This window comes from Pongo abelii, chromosome 22 (assembly GCF_028885655.2).
Source record: "Pongo abelii isolate AG06213 chromosome 22, NHGRI_mPonAbe1-v2.0_pri, whole genome shotgun sequence".
NCBI classification, from domain to species: Eukaryota; Metazoa; Chordata; class Mammalia; order Primates; family Hominidae; genus Pongo; species Pongo abelii.
Genome location: NC_072007.2, coordinates 41,474,573 through 41,492,729, shown reverse-complemented (window position 1 = coordinate 41,492,729; position 18,157 = coordinate 41,474,573). Strand labels below are relative to the sequence as shown.

Sequence of the window (18,157 nt, the reverse complement as noted above, 5' to 3'; positions counted from 1 at the left end):
TTTCATGTTTGCTGCTTGTGCTGATTTTTATTTTTTAAAGTTATCAAGACATTATTGTAACTTAAAGAAGTTTGAAAAATATGATGGTTGGTGGCAATAATCTTTTTTTCCTTTTACTTATTTATTTATTTTTTTGGAGACAGGGTCTCACTCTGTCCCCCGGCTGAAGTACAGTGGTGTAGTCATATAGCTCACTGCAGCCTTGCCCTCCCAGGCTCAAGCAATCCTCCCGCCTCAACTTCCTGAGTAGCCTACAGGGACTACAGGCTCACTCCACCATGCATGGCTAATTTTTGTATTTTTGATACGGACAGGGTTTCACCATGTTACACAGGCTGGTCAAACTCCTGGGCTCAAGCAACTAGCCCACCTTGGCCTCCCAAAGTGATGGGATTACAGGCACGAGCCACCACACCCAGCCAAGAATCATTCTTATTACCATTGCTATATTTATCATTCTTTAGTTCTCTGCAATGCATTACACAATTTAAGTGAAGTGCCTTGACATTCTCTGCATGTTTGTATAAATGTTTTCAGTACTGTAGCATTTAGGGGATGCTGGAGTTCTCTGCAGTCCACACCAGGACCACCTTAGGCTATTTGTGCCTGACAGTGGGCTGTCTCTCACACTGAAGTTTCAGGAACCAGAATCTTCTTAGGTGAGGTTGCTGTTTTGGCCTGATTTCTGGAAGACAGTCTGTTTCAGTGGCAGTCTCATTAAGGAGTGCCCACAAAGTGTTTATTAATGATGATGATAAGGTTTCCAAGTGAATTTGTTCCTGTTACTAAGAACCCATGAAATTTCATTTCCTTCCCTTCCGCCTCAGTCGGAAACAGATGGTGAAACAAAATTTTTGCTTCTAATTAAAGATTTCAGTGAGGACCCAGGTAGGTGGGAAGCATTTGCAGCTTCGATCTCTCTTAGGAAAACTTTTCTTGCTCATCACATCACCCTAAATATTAGTATTTTGTTGTTGTTTATTTATCTTGATGATTCTCCGGCAGTAAGTAGCACACTTAAAAAGTCCCTGTTTTATGTTCCCTGGGCTTTCACCTCCAGCCTTATTATCTTTGACATCAACAATCTTGGATCTGTCAGACATTGAGCATCTGGTCTCAAATATAGGCAGTGAAAAGACAAAAGCCAGGTGCACTGGGACGTGTTCGGTGAATGGCATCTGTGTCTGGCACAGCAGGCTGCAAACTATCATATTACTCAGGAGAGGAGAAAGGTTGGGGTTCCCAAGAATCACTGATAGAAAACTTTATCCTTCTGCCATGTGTTCAGAGTGAACTCATTTCCACTTTCTGGAAATGTGCTTTTGCAAGAATGCAGGTTGCCTGTCCTGCATGTGCATATTTATTTAAAATGCTAAACCACTGCTGCCTCACCTCCCACATCTACATAGCTACATAGCTGCAGCTGCAGACACTCCTGAAGACTGCATTTATGTTGTATTAGTTTCTGTATTCTCATTACTGCACACGGTGTCTGGAGTATCTAAGAGTTTGTTAGGTGTAACTGAATATATATTACTGGAATAATTATTGGAATGCTGTTAGTTTGTCTTTAAAAGTATTATTTTGAGGGTGGGGTAAGTAGAAAGAGTACTGAACCAGTTAAAATTAATTTTATTTATTTTGAAATAATTCTCACCTGCAGAGCTTTGAATGTGAAGAGGTTTTATATTTATTTTGTGAAAAATGTCCAATTTGTGTAAAAGTAGGGAACAATGTAATAAATTCTCCTGTATCTATCACCTAGCGTCTGTAATGATCAAATTAAGTTTTATCGATTTACTCGCTCACTCCCACCCCCAACTCTTATTTATTTTGGAAGCAAATTCCAGACATTATATTATTTCTATCTATTAGCGCTTTAGGATGTATCTCTAAAAGATAAGGACGCTTAAAAAAATCACTTGGTTTAAACATTTTCTCCCTAGGAATATATTTTCATGTTGCTGTGTAACTTTCGGAGAGCATTTTCTTTTTTCCTTGTATCCTCTTGACTGTCTACTGAGAATGATTTATGAAACCATGTTGGTATTATTACTTATTCCTCAAAATTAATTCAAGGATTACTTTTTAGACAGAAAAAAAAAATCTATTGTCCCATCCTGGACCAAAGGAGAAGCCTTGAAAATTTCAATTTTAAAATTGTTTTCTTTGAGCGAGTCATTCAGTGTGTTTCCATAGTTGGACACATGCCTATTAGCACTGTCCCCGGAGGGAGTCTCACTTGGGGAGTATATAAATAAGACTGAAGTCCAAAAGCCTTGTCTTCACACTGACTCGCTTGCAAATGAACTGTTAACAACTGTCCCACTGTCCCCATGTGGTTAAAAAAACAACTTTGCCCGGGCACAGCTTTTTTCTCTCATTGTAAATACAGTATTTTCTTGCCTTTCTTGTTACCGTTTTCTTTAATCACCTGTTTATGAAGTTATATTTAAGAACCTTTTTGATCTGCTGTGTTTTGTTGAAAATTTTACCAGTGTTAGAGAGCACAATGAATCAAATCAGGAGATGTGGAGATGTGAGTCAGTTGTTTCCACTGAATCCTAAGATACCCTTGGAATGTTACCAATGTGTTCAATGAAAGTTATTTTAAAAGTTTGCATTTATGATGCAAACTTTTTAAGAAGTGTAGAAACCTTATATCCCCATTTAGTATCAAATCTCTATTGGGCTGGGTACAGTGGCTCACGCCTGTAATCCCAGCACTTTGGGAGGCCAAGGCGAGTGAATCACCTGAGGTCAGGAGTTTGAGACCAGCCTGGCCAACATAGTGAAACCCCATCTCCACTAAAAACACAAAAATCAGCTGGGTGTGGTGGTGGGTGCCTGTAATCCCAGCTACTCAGGAAGCTGAGCAGCAGAATTGCTTGAACCCAGGAGGCGAAGGTTGCAGTGAGCTGAGATTGCGCCATTGCACTCCAGGCTGAGCAACAAGAGTGAAACTCCATCTCAAAACAACAACAACAACAACAACAACAAAAAACTCTATTGGTCATGGGAATACATAATATGTTGGTGGAGAACTAATTATGCCTATTTACTATTGAACAGGCATTTTCTTTCTTTCTTTCTTTTTTTGTCCCAGACACATCAACTGGATCATTCTGCTCATTACCTGCGCCTGAAATTTCTAATAGAAAACAAAATGCAGCACTATGTTCCACAGCCCGAGGAAGACATCTATGAGCTGGTAATGTTATGACTGTTGTCCAAGCACATTTTATGGGAGATTATCTTCAAATTATGAGTGTTCTTGTGTTAATTGTAGTTGGTGGAGTGGAACGAGTTCAAAAATAAATGAGCTTCATTCATAGCCCTTAAGTTGGTGGAGATAGCCTTACTTAGCTCAGTATTCCAGAGTGGAATGACCACCTTTGTTTACGCACGAAGCATTGCAGTGCTATCATGAAAAATCAAAATCTAGAGCTATCTCTTAGATAGAACTTTAGTCATTATTATAATACTAGCTTTCCTTGCATTGGCAATCTTTTATTTTATTGTATTTTAGTATTTTTATTTTGTTGTTTAGAGATAGGATCTCACTCTGTCACTGAGGCTGGATGGAGTACAGTGGTGTGATCATAGCTCACCTCAACCTTGAACTACTGGGCTTAAGTGATCCTCCTGTGCCAGCCTCCTGAGTAACTGGAACCACAGGCACGCAGCTCCATGACTAACGAACTTTTATTTTTTAATTTATTTATTTTTTTTGTAGAGACAGGATCCTGCTTTGTTTCCCAGACTGGTCTTGAACTCCTGGGTTCAAGTGATCCTCCCACCTCAGTCTCCCAAAGTGCTGGAATTACAGGCGTGAGCCACTGCGCACAGCCAGTCTTTTGTTTTAAATTGGTGACTTAAAGATCAGCTGGTTGTCATTACAGAAAACAGTGCTAATTCTAATTTTGTGTGACATCCTTAGGCATGTTGAAACTGCTGGGTCAAATCTTGTTGGGTGAAAAAAGCTGCCATCTATGTCCTAGTCTTTTGGAACTGTATTTATATAGCTTCTCGGGGACATTTACGTATATTTGAGTTTGAACATACTTATGGGACTGGGGTTCTGAATCAGACCTGCTTACTAATCATATGGAACTGGCCAAGAAAAAAAAAATGAAATGCTAATACTTAATTTCTAGGATTTTACAAAGATTAGAGATAATACGCTTACTTGGTAAATTACAATGGTTGTAATTTACTGCAGTAAGCCCAGTGACAAGCTCTTTGCTCTTTAGCAAAGTGGTACGTTTGTCAGTTCCAGGAAAGAAACATTTTGGGAGCAAGGCGCCTCTATTTTGGAGTTCCTGTGCTCTCTCTGTACTTAGTCATTCCTCTGGGGGCTCTGACTGCTTGCCATGGATGTGTGAATAACAGTGACTTCAGACAGGGTTTCACCACAGAAAGCGGAACTGAACATTTAAACCCAAGTATTATTCTCTTTTTGGAAAAGGGAAGCATGATTTAAAAATGAGTAGGAAATTGTGTTTTTAGTCAACTTTATTGAGGTATACTTTACATTTAAGAAAACTCTCGCCAACTTTAAGGACGCAATCTAATGAGTTTTGACAAATGTATACAGTCTTTTTTCCACTGCTGTGATCATGCTTTGGAACATTTCTGTTATCTGAAAAGTTACCTTGTGCCCCTTTAAGGGCTTTTAAGGAAATATAAGAGAGCGTGTGCTTTTGTAACACTTTTAGCATGTTATGCAATAGAAGATTGTCAAAATAATGAGCCCTTTTCCAGCTATCACTTAAATCAGTAACTGTTCTGTGTTCAGTACATTTAACAGAGAGGTCTGATGTATTCTTTTTCTGGCCTGGGGAAAAGGCCAGTCTCGGTGCTGCTGTATGAGTAAAGGAAAGAAAACCCTTTTTTCTTACTTAAAAAAGGGAAGTGCTTTCCTGCTAACACTGGAAGAGTTATTAGATTATATATTTTGCATCTTGGGGTTAATGAATATTTTGCATCCTGAATTATAGGGATCATACCTAACCAGGTTCCATGTTCCTCATATTTTACACATAAGAGGTATAGGTACTTCAGACATAGTTTTTGAAATTATATAGACTCATTTATTATTTTTAAGCCTTGTCCATTTTGTGGTCTCCTTCAACATAGGAGACTAAGGTGTGCCAAGCTTAGTCTGTTTGGATCTACAATTTTTGTATGCAGATAGCTATATATGTATTTTAAAAGAATCTAAAGTACAGGGAGACCATGGTATTACTTCTTGGCCTGTTGCAGAAGGTCTCCAGCCCATAGATCTCTAAGGATGCAAATGCCACAGTCTTGCAAAACCTCTGTTTCGACCAAGGTTCTTAATTATTGTCCTTTGGATATTTTTGGTAGCCTGGTGGAGCCTCCAGACCCCTTCTCAGAATGATATTTTCAATCGCATAAAATAGAATACATAGGCTTACCTGTGCCCTAAATATATTGAAATAGTTCTCAAAAATATTTTTTGAATTATTGGTAATATATGTTCTTATTTATTAGCTTATTAAATTATAAGACTTAATAGGTAGACATAGACCTAATAGCTAGACCATTAAATTACAAGACCTAGCAGTAGATCTAACAGCTACCACTGTTCTGAGGTAACGATGAGCATAAATAATATTTTGAGACACTAGCAACAGCTAAAACATGATATGAAAATAACTGTGATTTCTATTTGTGACAGTCAGAGGCACTGCTACTATTACTATGTTTGTTGCCTGCATTCATTTAGGATAAAAGGAAATGCTGATTTTCAGTTTAAGGTTTGTAAATATAAAGATATCACTTTTTTTTTTTCTGTGATGAAGTTTTGCTCTGTTGCCCAGTCTGGAGTGCAGTGGCGTGATCTTGGCTCACTGCAACCTCCGCCTCCCGGGTTCAAATAACTCCCTGCCTCAGCCTCCTGAGTAGCTGGGATTACAGGTGCCCACCACCATGCCTGGCTAATTTTTGTATTTTTAATAGAGACAGGGTTTCACCATCTTGGCCAGGCTGGTCTTGAACTCCTGACCTCGTGATCCACCTGCCTTGGCCTCCCAAAGTGCTGGATTACAGGCGTGAGCCACCACGCCCAGCCAATATCACTGTTTTTTTATCATCCACATTCACAAACCACTTGAACTCTATCCATGGGTCTCTGGTTTTGAATCCCTGCTTTAGGCCATTAAGCTGGGCATAGCATCATTCTGAGACAGGGGGTTTCTGAACAGCATTCCTGGATGCTTTTTGAGAGTCTGCAGGTATTCAGTGTCTTGTCCCTTACTGAATATGCATCAGACCACACACAGTTAATTGGTTTCCCTGGCTCACTTCCATTTTGATTTTGATGGACATGGGAAACTTCAAGTGTTACAAGCCATTTCCCTATAAATGACTCATTCATGTGTGACTCTCCCAAAATATTTTATTCTATGCCATTGTTTTGTCAGTCTTTAGTAGTAAGACCAATAGTTATTAGCAAAAGTATGTACTATATTTTAAAGATCTTTTTGGAGGGTCTAGTGTGTTTATTTTGGGGGTCAGGGGATTCTCTTGCTTATGAATAACCAAGAATAGTTAGCCGTTGATTTATCTGCTTTGCTGGTTGTGTTTCTAATATAAGTAATACCTGTTTGGCCACTTTTTCACGATGACTTGTTTGTTGGGTCCGGTCCGTGGAATGATAATATACATGATTATAGTCTATGGAAGCTCTTTTCAAAAACCCACACTAAATGCGTTTTTTATAAAGTGACAGGTAGAAATAAAGTTTGCAGAAACACTGATCAATTTATTTATTCACTCATCCAGCAAATTTTTAAAATTATTTTTTATTTTTTTGAAATAGAGTCTCATTCTGTCGTCCAGGCTGGAGTGCAGTGGAACAGTCTCGGCTCACTGCAACCTCTGCTTCCCGGGTTCAAGCAATTCTCCTGCCTCAGCCTCCCAAGTAGCTGGGACTACAGGTGCCCACCACCACACCCAGCTATCATCTAGCAAATATTTATTTAGCATTTGTATGCCTGGCACTATTCTAGCTGTTCTAGGCACTGGGGATACACCAAAACAATTCTGCTCCTGGTGGAACCTGTATTCAAGTTTGCAGAAACAGGTACAAATACATGCGAATGTGTAATATGTCAGGGAATGTTCAAAGCCTGGAGAGACAAGAAGTTGGGGCAAGTAGAGAGAGGGAGATGGCGCATCTGCAGTGGGTCTTGTTGCTATTTTATTTTATTTATTTTTCGTGTTTTTTTTTTTTTTAAATGTGATGTTCGAACAGGGTGAGTGAGTGAAGTGAAGGAGTGGAATCATAGAGGTATTTTGCAGACAAGTGTTCTAGGCTGGCCAGGTACGGTGGCTCACGCCTGTAATCCCAGCACTTTGGGAGGCTGAGGCAGGTGGATCCCCTGAGGTAAGGAGTTCGAGACCAGCTTGGCCAACATGCTGAAGCTCTGTCTCTGCTAACAATACAAAAATTAGCCAGGCATGATAGCACACACCTATAGTTACAGCTATTCAGGAGGCTGAGGCAGGAGAGTTGCTTGAACCCGGGAGGCGGAGGTTACAGGGAGCCAAGATTGTGCCACTACACTCCAGCCTGGGTGGCAAAGCCAGATTCTGTCTCAAAAAAAAAAAAAAAAGTTCTAGACTGAGAGAACAAAGCTGGCTAAGGCCCGGGCAGGGGGAGGGTGGCCATGGTGGAGGTGGCTTACCTGGTGTTTGAGGAGGATTGGTGGAGAGGGCACGAAAGAGGGGATGCAGGAGATGGCGGCGGGAGGGAAAAAGGATAGGCCATGTAGAGCCTAAGTGCCGTGGGAAACCCCAGAGAGAAAGGGCATTGTTGGCTTTGAAAGGCTCACTATGGCAGATGAGTGACCCATAGGGCCTGAGAGGATGAGCAACCAGGGCCCATAGGAGGCTGTAGAGAGTCATTGTCAGGCAAGAGCGTGACAGTGGCTCAGACCAAGCCACCCAAAGGAGACAGAGAAAGAAATGATCCTGATTTTGGGAGAACTCAAGAGCCCTAGGTAAGCAATTTGTTTCTTAAAATCTGGTGATCTTCTCATCCAGTTTTTGAAAACAGGGAAAGTTGTTGCAACATTATCGATTTAATAAAAGAAACAGAAGATGTGAACTATTTCATCATTAAGTGCATTTATGTATAAAACTACTGAATTTCCAGATTTCTAGTTCCAGATATTGTGGTTGCATTGAAAATATATTTTAAAGTACAAACCCTTCTTGAAATTTTATATAGTTTTAGTTTTGTTCACTAAACCTGGCTTTAGTCCAACCAGCCTAAGGATGCTGTGGCCAGCGGGCCTGTCTGTATGATACTGAGTTATTGTCTGAGACCAGCAAAAGACACAATGATATTCACACTAATTTCAAAGAAAACTAGGAAGTAGTATTATGAAAATATAGGAAAGATTATGCACAAAGCTCTAGTCCCACTAGATCCTGTGGAAATGATTAAAACAAACAGTTATATACTGCCACCTGGAGGAAGGGTTTGGCTCTTGAAGTTTTAAAAAATAAAACTAAGGCTCCTAATAAGTTGAAATGAACGTAGTTGATAACGTTTCCTTGAGCATTCTGTGGTGTTAGGTTATATATTGTAAACCTTTTTGAATTTAGTATTTAGGGTTTTGGTGGCTATTTTCTGAGTGAAAAAGTAGTATAACTGATTTCTTCTCATTTGTAAATTTATTTGTATGAAACATTTCTAAAGTATAACACTAAAACCACATTCAGTCATGCCCTTGACACGTTGCATTTGGTGGAAGTTGCATTAAATTGAGGTGTTTAAAAGGATCCAAGCTGTCCTATCCACATTCCTATCCCCCACACTCCTTGGCATTCTATTATAGCAAACGGTTTCTCAGGCTCCTGAGTCACAAGTATTAGGCTGACCTCTCAAATGCCCCAAGCAAATAAAAAGAAGAAACTGCCCACTCTTTTCTACCTGCCTGAATAAAATTGTTTCTGGACGAATGGCTGTGTGGTCAGGGATGCAGGCAAGTTTAGATAATCATCAAGACTTCTCTTTAGTGCTAACGGCCACATTTTTTGTTATTGACCTTGGCTCAAAATTGGTTTTCATTTCAAGATAGAGTAATAATTTTAAAAATCTGTATGAACATTTGACACATCTATTTCTTTGTGAGTTTTTATTATAAATTTTGGATCTGAACCTTTGACTGACCTAAGAGGGTAGGTTCCCTTTGCTTTCATACCCTGTGTTCCAGTGAAGGCTGATCTGGGAGGCATCGTAGTGTAGTGGAAAGAATGCGGCTCTAGAGCCAGTGAGACCTGGGTTCATAATCCCAGCTGTGCATGAACTGGTCTTCTGAACTTAGGAAAGTACTTTCTCTTTAGGCTCTTGCCTTTATTTGTAAAATGAACATCACACTTGTCTCATGGAGTTAGTGTGAGAGGCGTGACGTGGTCAGAACTCCGTAAGTTAACTGTCTTGATGATACATCTTGACATATGAAAATGAAATATCTGGCTGGGTGCGGTGGCTCACGCCTGTAATCCCAGCACTTTGGGGGGGTGAGGCGGGCGGATCACGAGGTCAGGAGATCGAGACCACAGTGAAACCCTGTCTCTACTAAAAATACAAAAAAAAAAAAAAAAAAAAGTCGGGCGCGGTGGCGGGCGCCTGTAGTCCCAGCTACTTGGGAGGCTGAGGCAGGAGAGTGGCGTGAACCCGGGAGGCAGAGCTTGCAGTGAGCCGAGATCGCGCCACTGCACTCCAGCCTTGGTGACAGAGTGAGACTCTGTCTCAAAAAAAAAAGAAAAGAAAATGAAATATCGATTAATTTAAACAACGTTTCTGATGTGTGAACTCTGCATCATTCTTATCTTGACTTTGTACAAAGCTTTCTTTCCAGCCTTTTTTGTTTTAAAAATTTTTTAAATAATTTTAACTCTTATTTTAGATTCAAGGGGCACACATGCAGGTTTGTTACCTGAGTATATAGCATGATGCTGAGGTTTGGGGTACTGTTGATCCTGTCACCTAGGTAGTAAGCCTAGTGCCCAGCAGTTAGTCTCACAACCCTTGTCCTCCTCCTGCCTTCCCCCTCTAGTAGTCCCCAGTATCTAATTGTTGCCATTTTTATGTCCATGAGTACTCATTGTTTAGCCCCTAGTTGTAAGTGAGAAGGTATTTGGTTTTCTGTTCCTGTGTTAATTAACACAGGATAATGGCTTCCAGCTGCATCCATGTTGCTGTAAAGAACATGATTTTGTTCTTTTTCATGGCTACATAGTGTTCTGTGGTATACATGTACCACATTTTCTTTATCCAATCCACCCTGGATGAGCATATAGATTGATTCCACATCTTTGCTATTGTGAATAGTGCTGCAGTGAACATACAAGTGCACGTGTCTTTTTGGTAGAATGATTTATTTTCTTTTGTATATATACCAAGTAATGGGATTGCTGAGTCAAGTGGTAGTTCTAAGTTCTTTGAGAAATCTCCAAACTGCTTTCCACAGTGGCTGAACTAATTTACATTCCCAACAACAGCGTATAAGCGTTTCCTTCTCGGCCAGGCATGGTGGCTCATGCCTGTAATTCCTGCACTTTGGGAGGCTGAAGCGGGCGGATCATTTGAGGTCAGAGTTTGAGACCAGCCTGGCCAACATGGCGAAATCCCGTCTCCACTAAAAATACAAAAAAAAAAAAAAATAAAAAAAAAATAAAAAAATTAGCCAGATGTGGTAGCAAATGCCTGTAATCCCAGCTACTCGGGAGGCTGAGGCAGGAGAATTGCTTGAACCTGGGAGACGGAGGTTGCAGTGAGCCGAGATCATGCCACTGCACTCCAGCCTGGGCAACAGAGCAACACTCCATGTCAAAAAAAAAAAAGAAAGAAAAGCATTCCCTTCTCTCTGCAGCCTCACCAGCATTTGTTGTTTTTTGACTTTTTAATAATGGCCATTCTGACTGGTGTGAGATGGTATCTCATTGTGCCCTTTGGTTTACATTTCTTGGATGATTAGCGATGTGTACATTTTTTTATATATTTATTGGCCACATATATGTCTTCTCTTGAGAAGTGCCCGTTCATGTCTTTTGCCTGTTTTTTGATGAGATTATTCATTTTTTGTTGATTTAAGTTCCTTATAGATTCTGGATATTACACCTTTGTCAGATGCACAGTTTGCAAATATTTTCTCCCATACTGTAGGTTGTCTGTTTATTGACAGTTTCTTTTTCTATGCAGAAGCTCTTTAGTTTAATTAGTCCTACTTTTCCATTTTCATTTTTGTTGCAATTGCTTTTGAGGACTTACTCATCAGTTATTTCCTTTCTTGGGCTTTTAGAGGGCTGATTAATTTGTGTACTTCAGTTTTCTAGCTAATTTCGATACAGTTCAGTGGCTAAAAAAAAGAATATCCTCCTTTACGTAATTTGTTTTCTGTTTCAATGCTATCACTTGTCTCTACTTACTTGCACTATGATGAACTTTTTGAATAGAAGCATAGAGATTTATCTTATTTTCATGAATTCCATACCAAGATCTTTATAACCTCTTCTTGATTTTAATAAACTTTTTCTCCCCACAACTAGAGATCTCCATTACTTTAGCATTATTTTTCAGGTCTGTGATAGACATTGGGTAGGAATAGACAGAGTGATGTGGAGGAATTACTTAGAAACCAAACTGTGGCTATGTTTGAGGATGACAGCTGGAAGTTTTTACTTTTACTTTTTACTTTTAATGAGTTTTGTTTAATGATAAGATTGTGAAGTGCAAATTCACATAAGTATCAATTGTGAAAAAATAAATTTATGAAATGATGACCATTTTTAAAAGTTAGTTATAATGAAATTCTAATTAGATTCCCCTTTGTAACTTTCAGCTGTACAAAGAAATTGAAATCTGTCCAAAAGTCACTCAGAGCATCCACATTGAGAAGTCAGATACAGCTGCTGATACTTACGGTAAGTTTATTTTTCTTTGTTTGTGTTGTAAGGTAAAGTATTTCTTATGTAAGTGTGCATTTATTTACAGTTCAACAAAATGCCTTTGAGTCCTATCTAAAACAGATAGTATATCTGGCTCCTGTTCTGTGGAGGGCAGCCACACTAGGGAAAAAAAAGGGATATTTACTGTGGGTACGATGTAGACTTTGGTGTTAAATTTCATAACTTTAATTATTGGGGTTCTACTGTCCTAAAAAGGAAGTGGGTAGATTATTTTATATGTCAAATGATAAAATTACAACAAGTTTAGTTATAAATCTGATTGGCTTTTATTTGTGATTCATGCACGGGACAGCCTCCATTCTACAAAATAGAATGAGAGCTCCCTCTGGGCAATGGCAGAAAAGTGATTTTTGTAAGGTGGAGACAAGGAAACAGAACAGTGGAAGAAGAAAACTGATTGTTTAACATTAGCTTACTTCAGGTTACTTTTTTGTAAGGGTTAAAGCAGAGGGGACCTACTTATTTTGTTGACTCAGGTAGACTGGAATCTCACGTTTTCAGGAAAAACTGGTCTGTTTGGGGATCTACCTGCTTCCTGAAAGTTTTAGTTTGATTATGTGGCATCCAGCATGAGTGATTCCATTTTTATTTGATCTGGCCTTTTGGGTGTAATGCAGGAACTCAGTTCACAACAATGGCCTCCCATAATTTTTGTTTAACATATACTATGATGTACCTTAGTAATGTAGGAATTATTCTTTTACACCCCCTCCCAAAAACATAGACATTATCCTCCCTTCCCATACAAATAATGTTAAAGGAACTATTTTGGTGGTGTGTAGGGGAGTCCCCAAGACTATCCCTAGGTTTGCTGATTCACTAGGAAGACCCACAGAGCTCAGCATCTGGTCATACTCACAACTATGATTTTTTTTATAGCAAATTATACTGAAGCGGCTTCGTTGTCTTGGCTAAATACCCACGGTTCATTGTCTCAAGCCAAGGGAATCGAGGATGTGGACACACAAGAAGTGGGTTTAGGAGTAGAGGTTTAATAGGCAAAAAAGAGAAAAGGAGAACAGCTCTCTCTCCTGCAGAGAGAGACGGGTGCCCGAGTGGGTCTTCCGGCCAGCGGCAGAATGCACCGGATTTTATAGCCAGGCTTGAGGAGGCGGTGTCTGATTTACATAAGGCCCACAGATTGTTTGGACCAGGTGTGACGTCTACACAGCACGCATGGAAGCTGGCTGCCCTATCCTAATCTTTATTATGCAAATGGAGTCTTTGCCTGGCCGGGGCCATGTTCACTGCTCCTTACTATACACGTGGCTGGCAAAGAGAAGAGAGGATGGAGTCGCCATTTTGAACATGTCTAGTCCTAGCTAGCTTTTTCCTATTGGCACTACTGCCGGCATTCACCCGTGTAAGCTGCCAGCTTACTTGTCTATGTGTGCAGCTTTTACAGGCTGCTCTTTGTTAGAAAATTATTTGGGGGCTGCTTTTCATTAAAAGGAAAATGTTACTGAGGACTTTCTTCGCCTCACTCTCTGCCTAAATCATTTCATCTTAACTCCTATATCAATACAAAGCAAAATCAGCAAAGGGAAAAGGCGCATGGAGCGAAGTCTAGGGGAAACCAAGTGTGAGCTTCAGCGAGCCCTGTTTCAGTGGAGTCACATAGAATGAGGATAACTCCCCCAGCACCAAGTTGTGACGACACCTGAGAAATGCTCCCTCCTAGGGAAGGTAGCTAGAGACTCAGGGCCCAGGGCTTTTCTGGGCAGGCTGGTTCCCTAGGCACCCTCTGCCTAGCATGCACCAAAATTCCAGACTCCCAGGAGGACAGTAGGCGTTCACCATAAATCGCATTGTTGGTACCACAGTTTAGGCACTGTGAGCCACTCAGGGTGTTGGGAACCCTCCCAAAATCCAAGTTCTCAGGATGCCAGCCAAGGTTCAAATTTGTAAGCGGGCCTTTCAAAGAATAGCAGTCATGCCTGCTGTGTTAACGCTTTCCTATGCGGTTGTCTACATTCTGGCGGAGTTAAATATATATTCCTTTCCATATGTTTAAGACCAGTCTTCTTTACTTAGCATTACACTGTATGGCTTGAATAGTAACAGAGTTGGTGCCTGAGTAAATTAAGTGAGGAAAATCCATACTGTGCTATATCAGTCAGGAGCGGCGAGGTTAGCTGAGGTAACAGACAGCCACCAAAGCCTGGTGGCTCGAAACAGTGACATTTATTTCTCACATTCACCACGCGTCCCTTATGGGTTGGCTGGGACTCCATACGTTGTCCTCATTCCACACCCAGGCCTGGAGCAGCTGCCACCTGGGACAGTGCTTGTCACTCAGCAGAGGGGGAAGGGGAGGTGGGAAAGCAGGTGTTGTCCCACTCGCAATTCATTGGCCAAAGCAAGTGAGACAGCCATAGCTACCTACGAGGGAGCACAGAACTGTGATTCTACTGTTTGGTAGAAGGAGAACAAAGTTCCGGGTGGAAAGACATAAAGACTACCGCATATGCTCACTTAAGATTTCTCTCTGAATCAAGTTATTAAGCTTTCTTTTTTTTTTTTTTTTAAGACACAGTTTCCCTCGGTGGCCCAGGCTGGAGTGCAGTGGCGCGATCTCAGCTCACTCCAACCTCTGCCTCCCAGGTTCAAGTGATTCTCCTGCTTCCCGAGTAGCCGGAATTACAGGCGTGTGCCACCATGCCTGGCTAATTTTTGTACTTTTAGAAGAGATGGGTTTCACTGTTTTGGCCAGGGTGGTCTTGAACTCCTGACCTCAACTGATCCACCCACCTCGGCCTCCCAAAGTGCTGGGATTACAGGCGTGAGCCAGTGCGCCCGGCCCAGGTTATTAAGCTTTTTAGCATTTGAAAATCTTTAAACTCTTTTCTGAGCAGTGGGATATTATATTCCTTCTGCACCTTCCCCTGTAGGCCACCAGTCTCCATCTCAGAATACTCAATAGAGGATTTGGGCCTAATGAAGAGAACCCAATTTTGAACGCTGGCCACTTGCATTATAACTTTATGCTGTTTATTTCTTGACCTTAAAACTAAAGACATAATAAAGCCAGCAGAATGTTTCTCATGGCAAGGAATAAATGTTTATGAGCGGCTTATTATGCAGCAAAAAGCCGACCTCAGTAATTAGAGCTGTAATTGGTAGCAGTGAAGTGCCTGGATCCTCCAAAATTAGATGCTCCATAATGATTATTCTTTTTCTCTTCAGTTTACTTAATTTTTGTTGAGTAAGGATAAACTAGCAAAGATCAAGTTCAGAAGGCTGAATTTCAAAGCTCTTGGACTCTACTTCTAAGATTGAGTGATTCAGGGACTCAGAAATTGGAACTGGGCATAAAACTGCTATCGTTTGTATACATTTTAATACTTTTTATTAAAGTCACTGAATTACTCACAGAACCCATTTACTTTTACCCCCTGAGGAGCGTATGACAGGGCACCAGCCATCAGGCTTGAGAGTGTTAACAAACAGTGCTTCTCAGCCCATCTGATGTAAAGAAGCAGGTATTTTGTTTTGTTTGAATTTCCACTCTTTTGTGACCGCCACTGCTTTTGTGAAATATAAAATCCCATGCTTGGAGGTTGTGGCAATGTCAAAGCTCCAAGAGTTTCTCAATGCTTAGTCTCGATTTCTGTCCTTACATTACTGCCATTAGCAAACAGTTGGCACCTGTTCCTGGACTTCACTTTGAAAAGCCCTGCCACAGGCTGGACGCAGAGGCTCACACCTGTAATCCCAGCATTTTGGGAGGCGGAGGTGGGCGGATCACGAAGTCAAGAGATTGAGACCATCCTGGCCAACATGGTGAAACCCCATCTCTACTAAAGATAAAAAAATTAGCTGGGCGTGGTGACACGCACCTGTAGTCCCAGGTACTCGGGAGGCAGGAGAATCACTTGAACCCGGGAGGCAGAGGTTGCAGTGAGCTGAGATTGCGCCACTGCACTCCAGCCTGGTGACAGAGTGAGACTCTGTCTCAAAGAAAAAGAAAAGAAAAGCCTGCCGCTCATGGCTAATAAGCTCAGTTAAATCATTTCTTCTCCGTGCTCGGGTTGGTTTTGGCATGTGATGTTCCAACAGCATATTGATTGAAGAGGTGAAAGATTCCCCCAGACCTCAGAGATCTGATTGCCTCTGGATTAAAAGCTACCACAGAGTCGAAATTCAGCCCATCTGTGCCTAATATTAACACCTAGCTAAGTGGCTTCTGGTTAGATACTGAGTTCGGTACAAGTAAAAGCTACTGGCACAAACACAGAAGCACCTTACAATACAGATCAAATGTTGCTTTCTATTTTAGAACACTTTAGGGAGGAGAATATAATTTAATAATCCAACTGACTGAACACATTTAAAGAGGGAACATTTACTTAATTTTTCTCTCTCGCCCCTCTCTCCATCTCAGCCCTCAGCTCACTCCCACACCTTACTGTTGAAATTAGTTCACGTATCCAGTTACATGATACTTAGACTAAGCATGAGGCCCTAGGCTGCCTTGAAGTAGAAGGATGCGTCATTTCAGCAACTTAGTATTCCTTTTCTCTGGGTACTTCTAGTACTACTATATTTTTTAGTCATGTGTTCTCCTCATGTTATAGGTGCCTGTGCTTGTTATCTGAATTTTCATTGTATCCTGGACTCTAGTTTTGAGTAATTCTCTACTGTTCATCATGTTATGATTTTTCTAGGGTGAGGAATCTTTTTGGTGGTTCATCTCATGAGTTTGTTCTTAGTTTCTGTTTTCTTTTGAGACAAGGTCTTACTCTGTCGCCCAGGCTGGAATGCAGTGGTGGGATCATGACTCCCTGCAGCCTCAACCTCCTAGGCTCAAGCCATCCTTCCCACCTCAGCCTCCCAAGTAGCTGGGACTACAAGGCACGTGCCACCACACCCAGCTAATTTTTAAAAAAAATTTTGTAGAGATAGGGTCTCACTATGTTGCTAGGGCTGGTCTCAAACTCCTGGGCTCATGCTTTCCTCCCGCCTCAGCTTCCCAAGAGTGCTGGGATTATAGGCATGAGCCACCACGCCCAACCTTAGTTTCATCACTTAGTTGTAAGCACTTCCTTCATTCTCTTGATCATTATTCCAGTTGCCACTCATGATCCCTTCCTGTGTTTGAAGCTAACAGCCTTCCAGTTGGTGGATACATTGATTTATATTGAATAATTTCCCTCTGCCCCCTGTTGGCAATCATTTTGGATGATATTAGAGTTGTCTGCTGAGAGTTAGAACATTGCTGTCCTATTTAAAAGATATAGATATGACTTTGCTGATTAACTGTTAAAATCATTATGTTCTTCATTCAGCTCCACATTCAGCTGTAGGATATTTCATAATTTTCTTTATATTTGTTCATATAGGAGATGGTTATAAGGTTTTCCCCCAGTGTGCAAAGTATAGGCATCTTTAAGTGGAAGCCGCTCACATGTTTGTCGCAAGGCAAGGTGTGGGGAGAGATGCCTTCCTGGAACAGTGAAAGGAGTTCCTGTTTAGTACAGAGCTAAAGTGCTATTCACTTTTGTAAATTTTTGGCTTTCATTTGGGTGATCTTCAAAAAAGGAACTTATGCCCATTATAGTTTCTTCCATCCTCTTTCCTATCATAGAGATTTCCCCACTAATTAGAGATGTCTGATCTGTTTCCCAGACCTAGTCTTTTTACCCAGTTGTCTGGTACAAATTACATAATCAATTGCAGTCCTCAGACTGGAAGTCTCCTCTATTTAACCTTTTGATTATACAAAAAGAGGACCACGAAAGAGGGAATGGCTGGGTGTGGTGGCTCACACCTGTAATCCCAGCACTTCGGGAAGCCGAGGCAGTTGGATCACTTGAAATCAGGAGTTTGAGACCAGTCTGGCCAGCATGACGGAACCCCATCTCTACAAAAATTAGAAAAATTAGCTGAGTGTGGTGGTATGTGCCTGTAATCCCAGCTACTAGGGAGGCTGAGGTAGGAGAATCGCTTTAACCTGGGAGGCAGAGGTTGTAGTGAGCTGAGATCGCACCACTGCACTCCAGCCTAGACAACAGAACGAGACTCCATCTCAAAAAAAAAAAAAAAAAAAAAAAGAGGGAATGGAGCAAATCAATACCTGAGGTGTCTCCATGTCTCCATCTACTTGACTTCAGGTGACTTGCAGCAGGCTGTCACCATGTTGCCTCTC

At 41.0% G+C, this 18,157-nt stretch overlaps 1 protein-coding gene across 14 annotated transcripts in view; it reads left to right on the top strand.

Annotated features, from left to right (window-relative positions):
- The window catches only part of TIAM1 (TIAM Rac1 associated GEF 1), a 441,301-nt gene that overhangs the window by 352,453 nt on the left and 70,691 nt on the right, over positions 1-18,157 (top strand). For all 14 annotated transcript variants that reach the window (XM_054542445.2, XM_054542444.2, XM_024239448.3 and 11 more), the window contains 2 exons: positions 3,107-3,211; positions 11,883-11,964. In XM_054542445.2, coding sequence (XP_054398420.1) covers positions 3,107-3,211; positions 11,883-11,964 — 187 coding nt within the window. The remainder of the gene's footprint in view (positions 1-3,106; positions 3,212-11,882; positions 11,965-18,157) is intronic.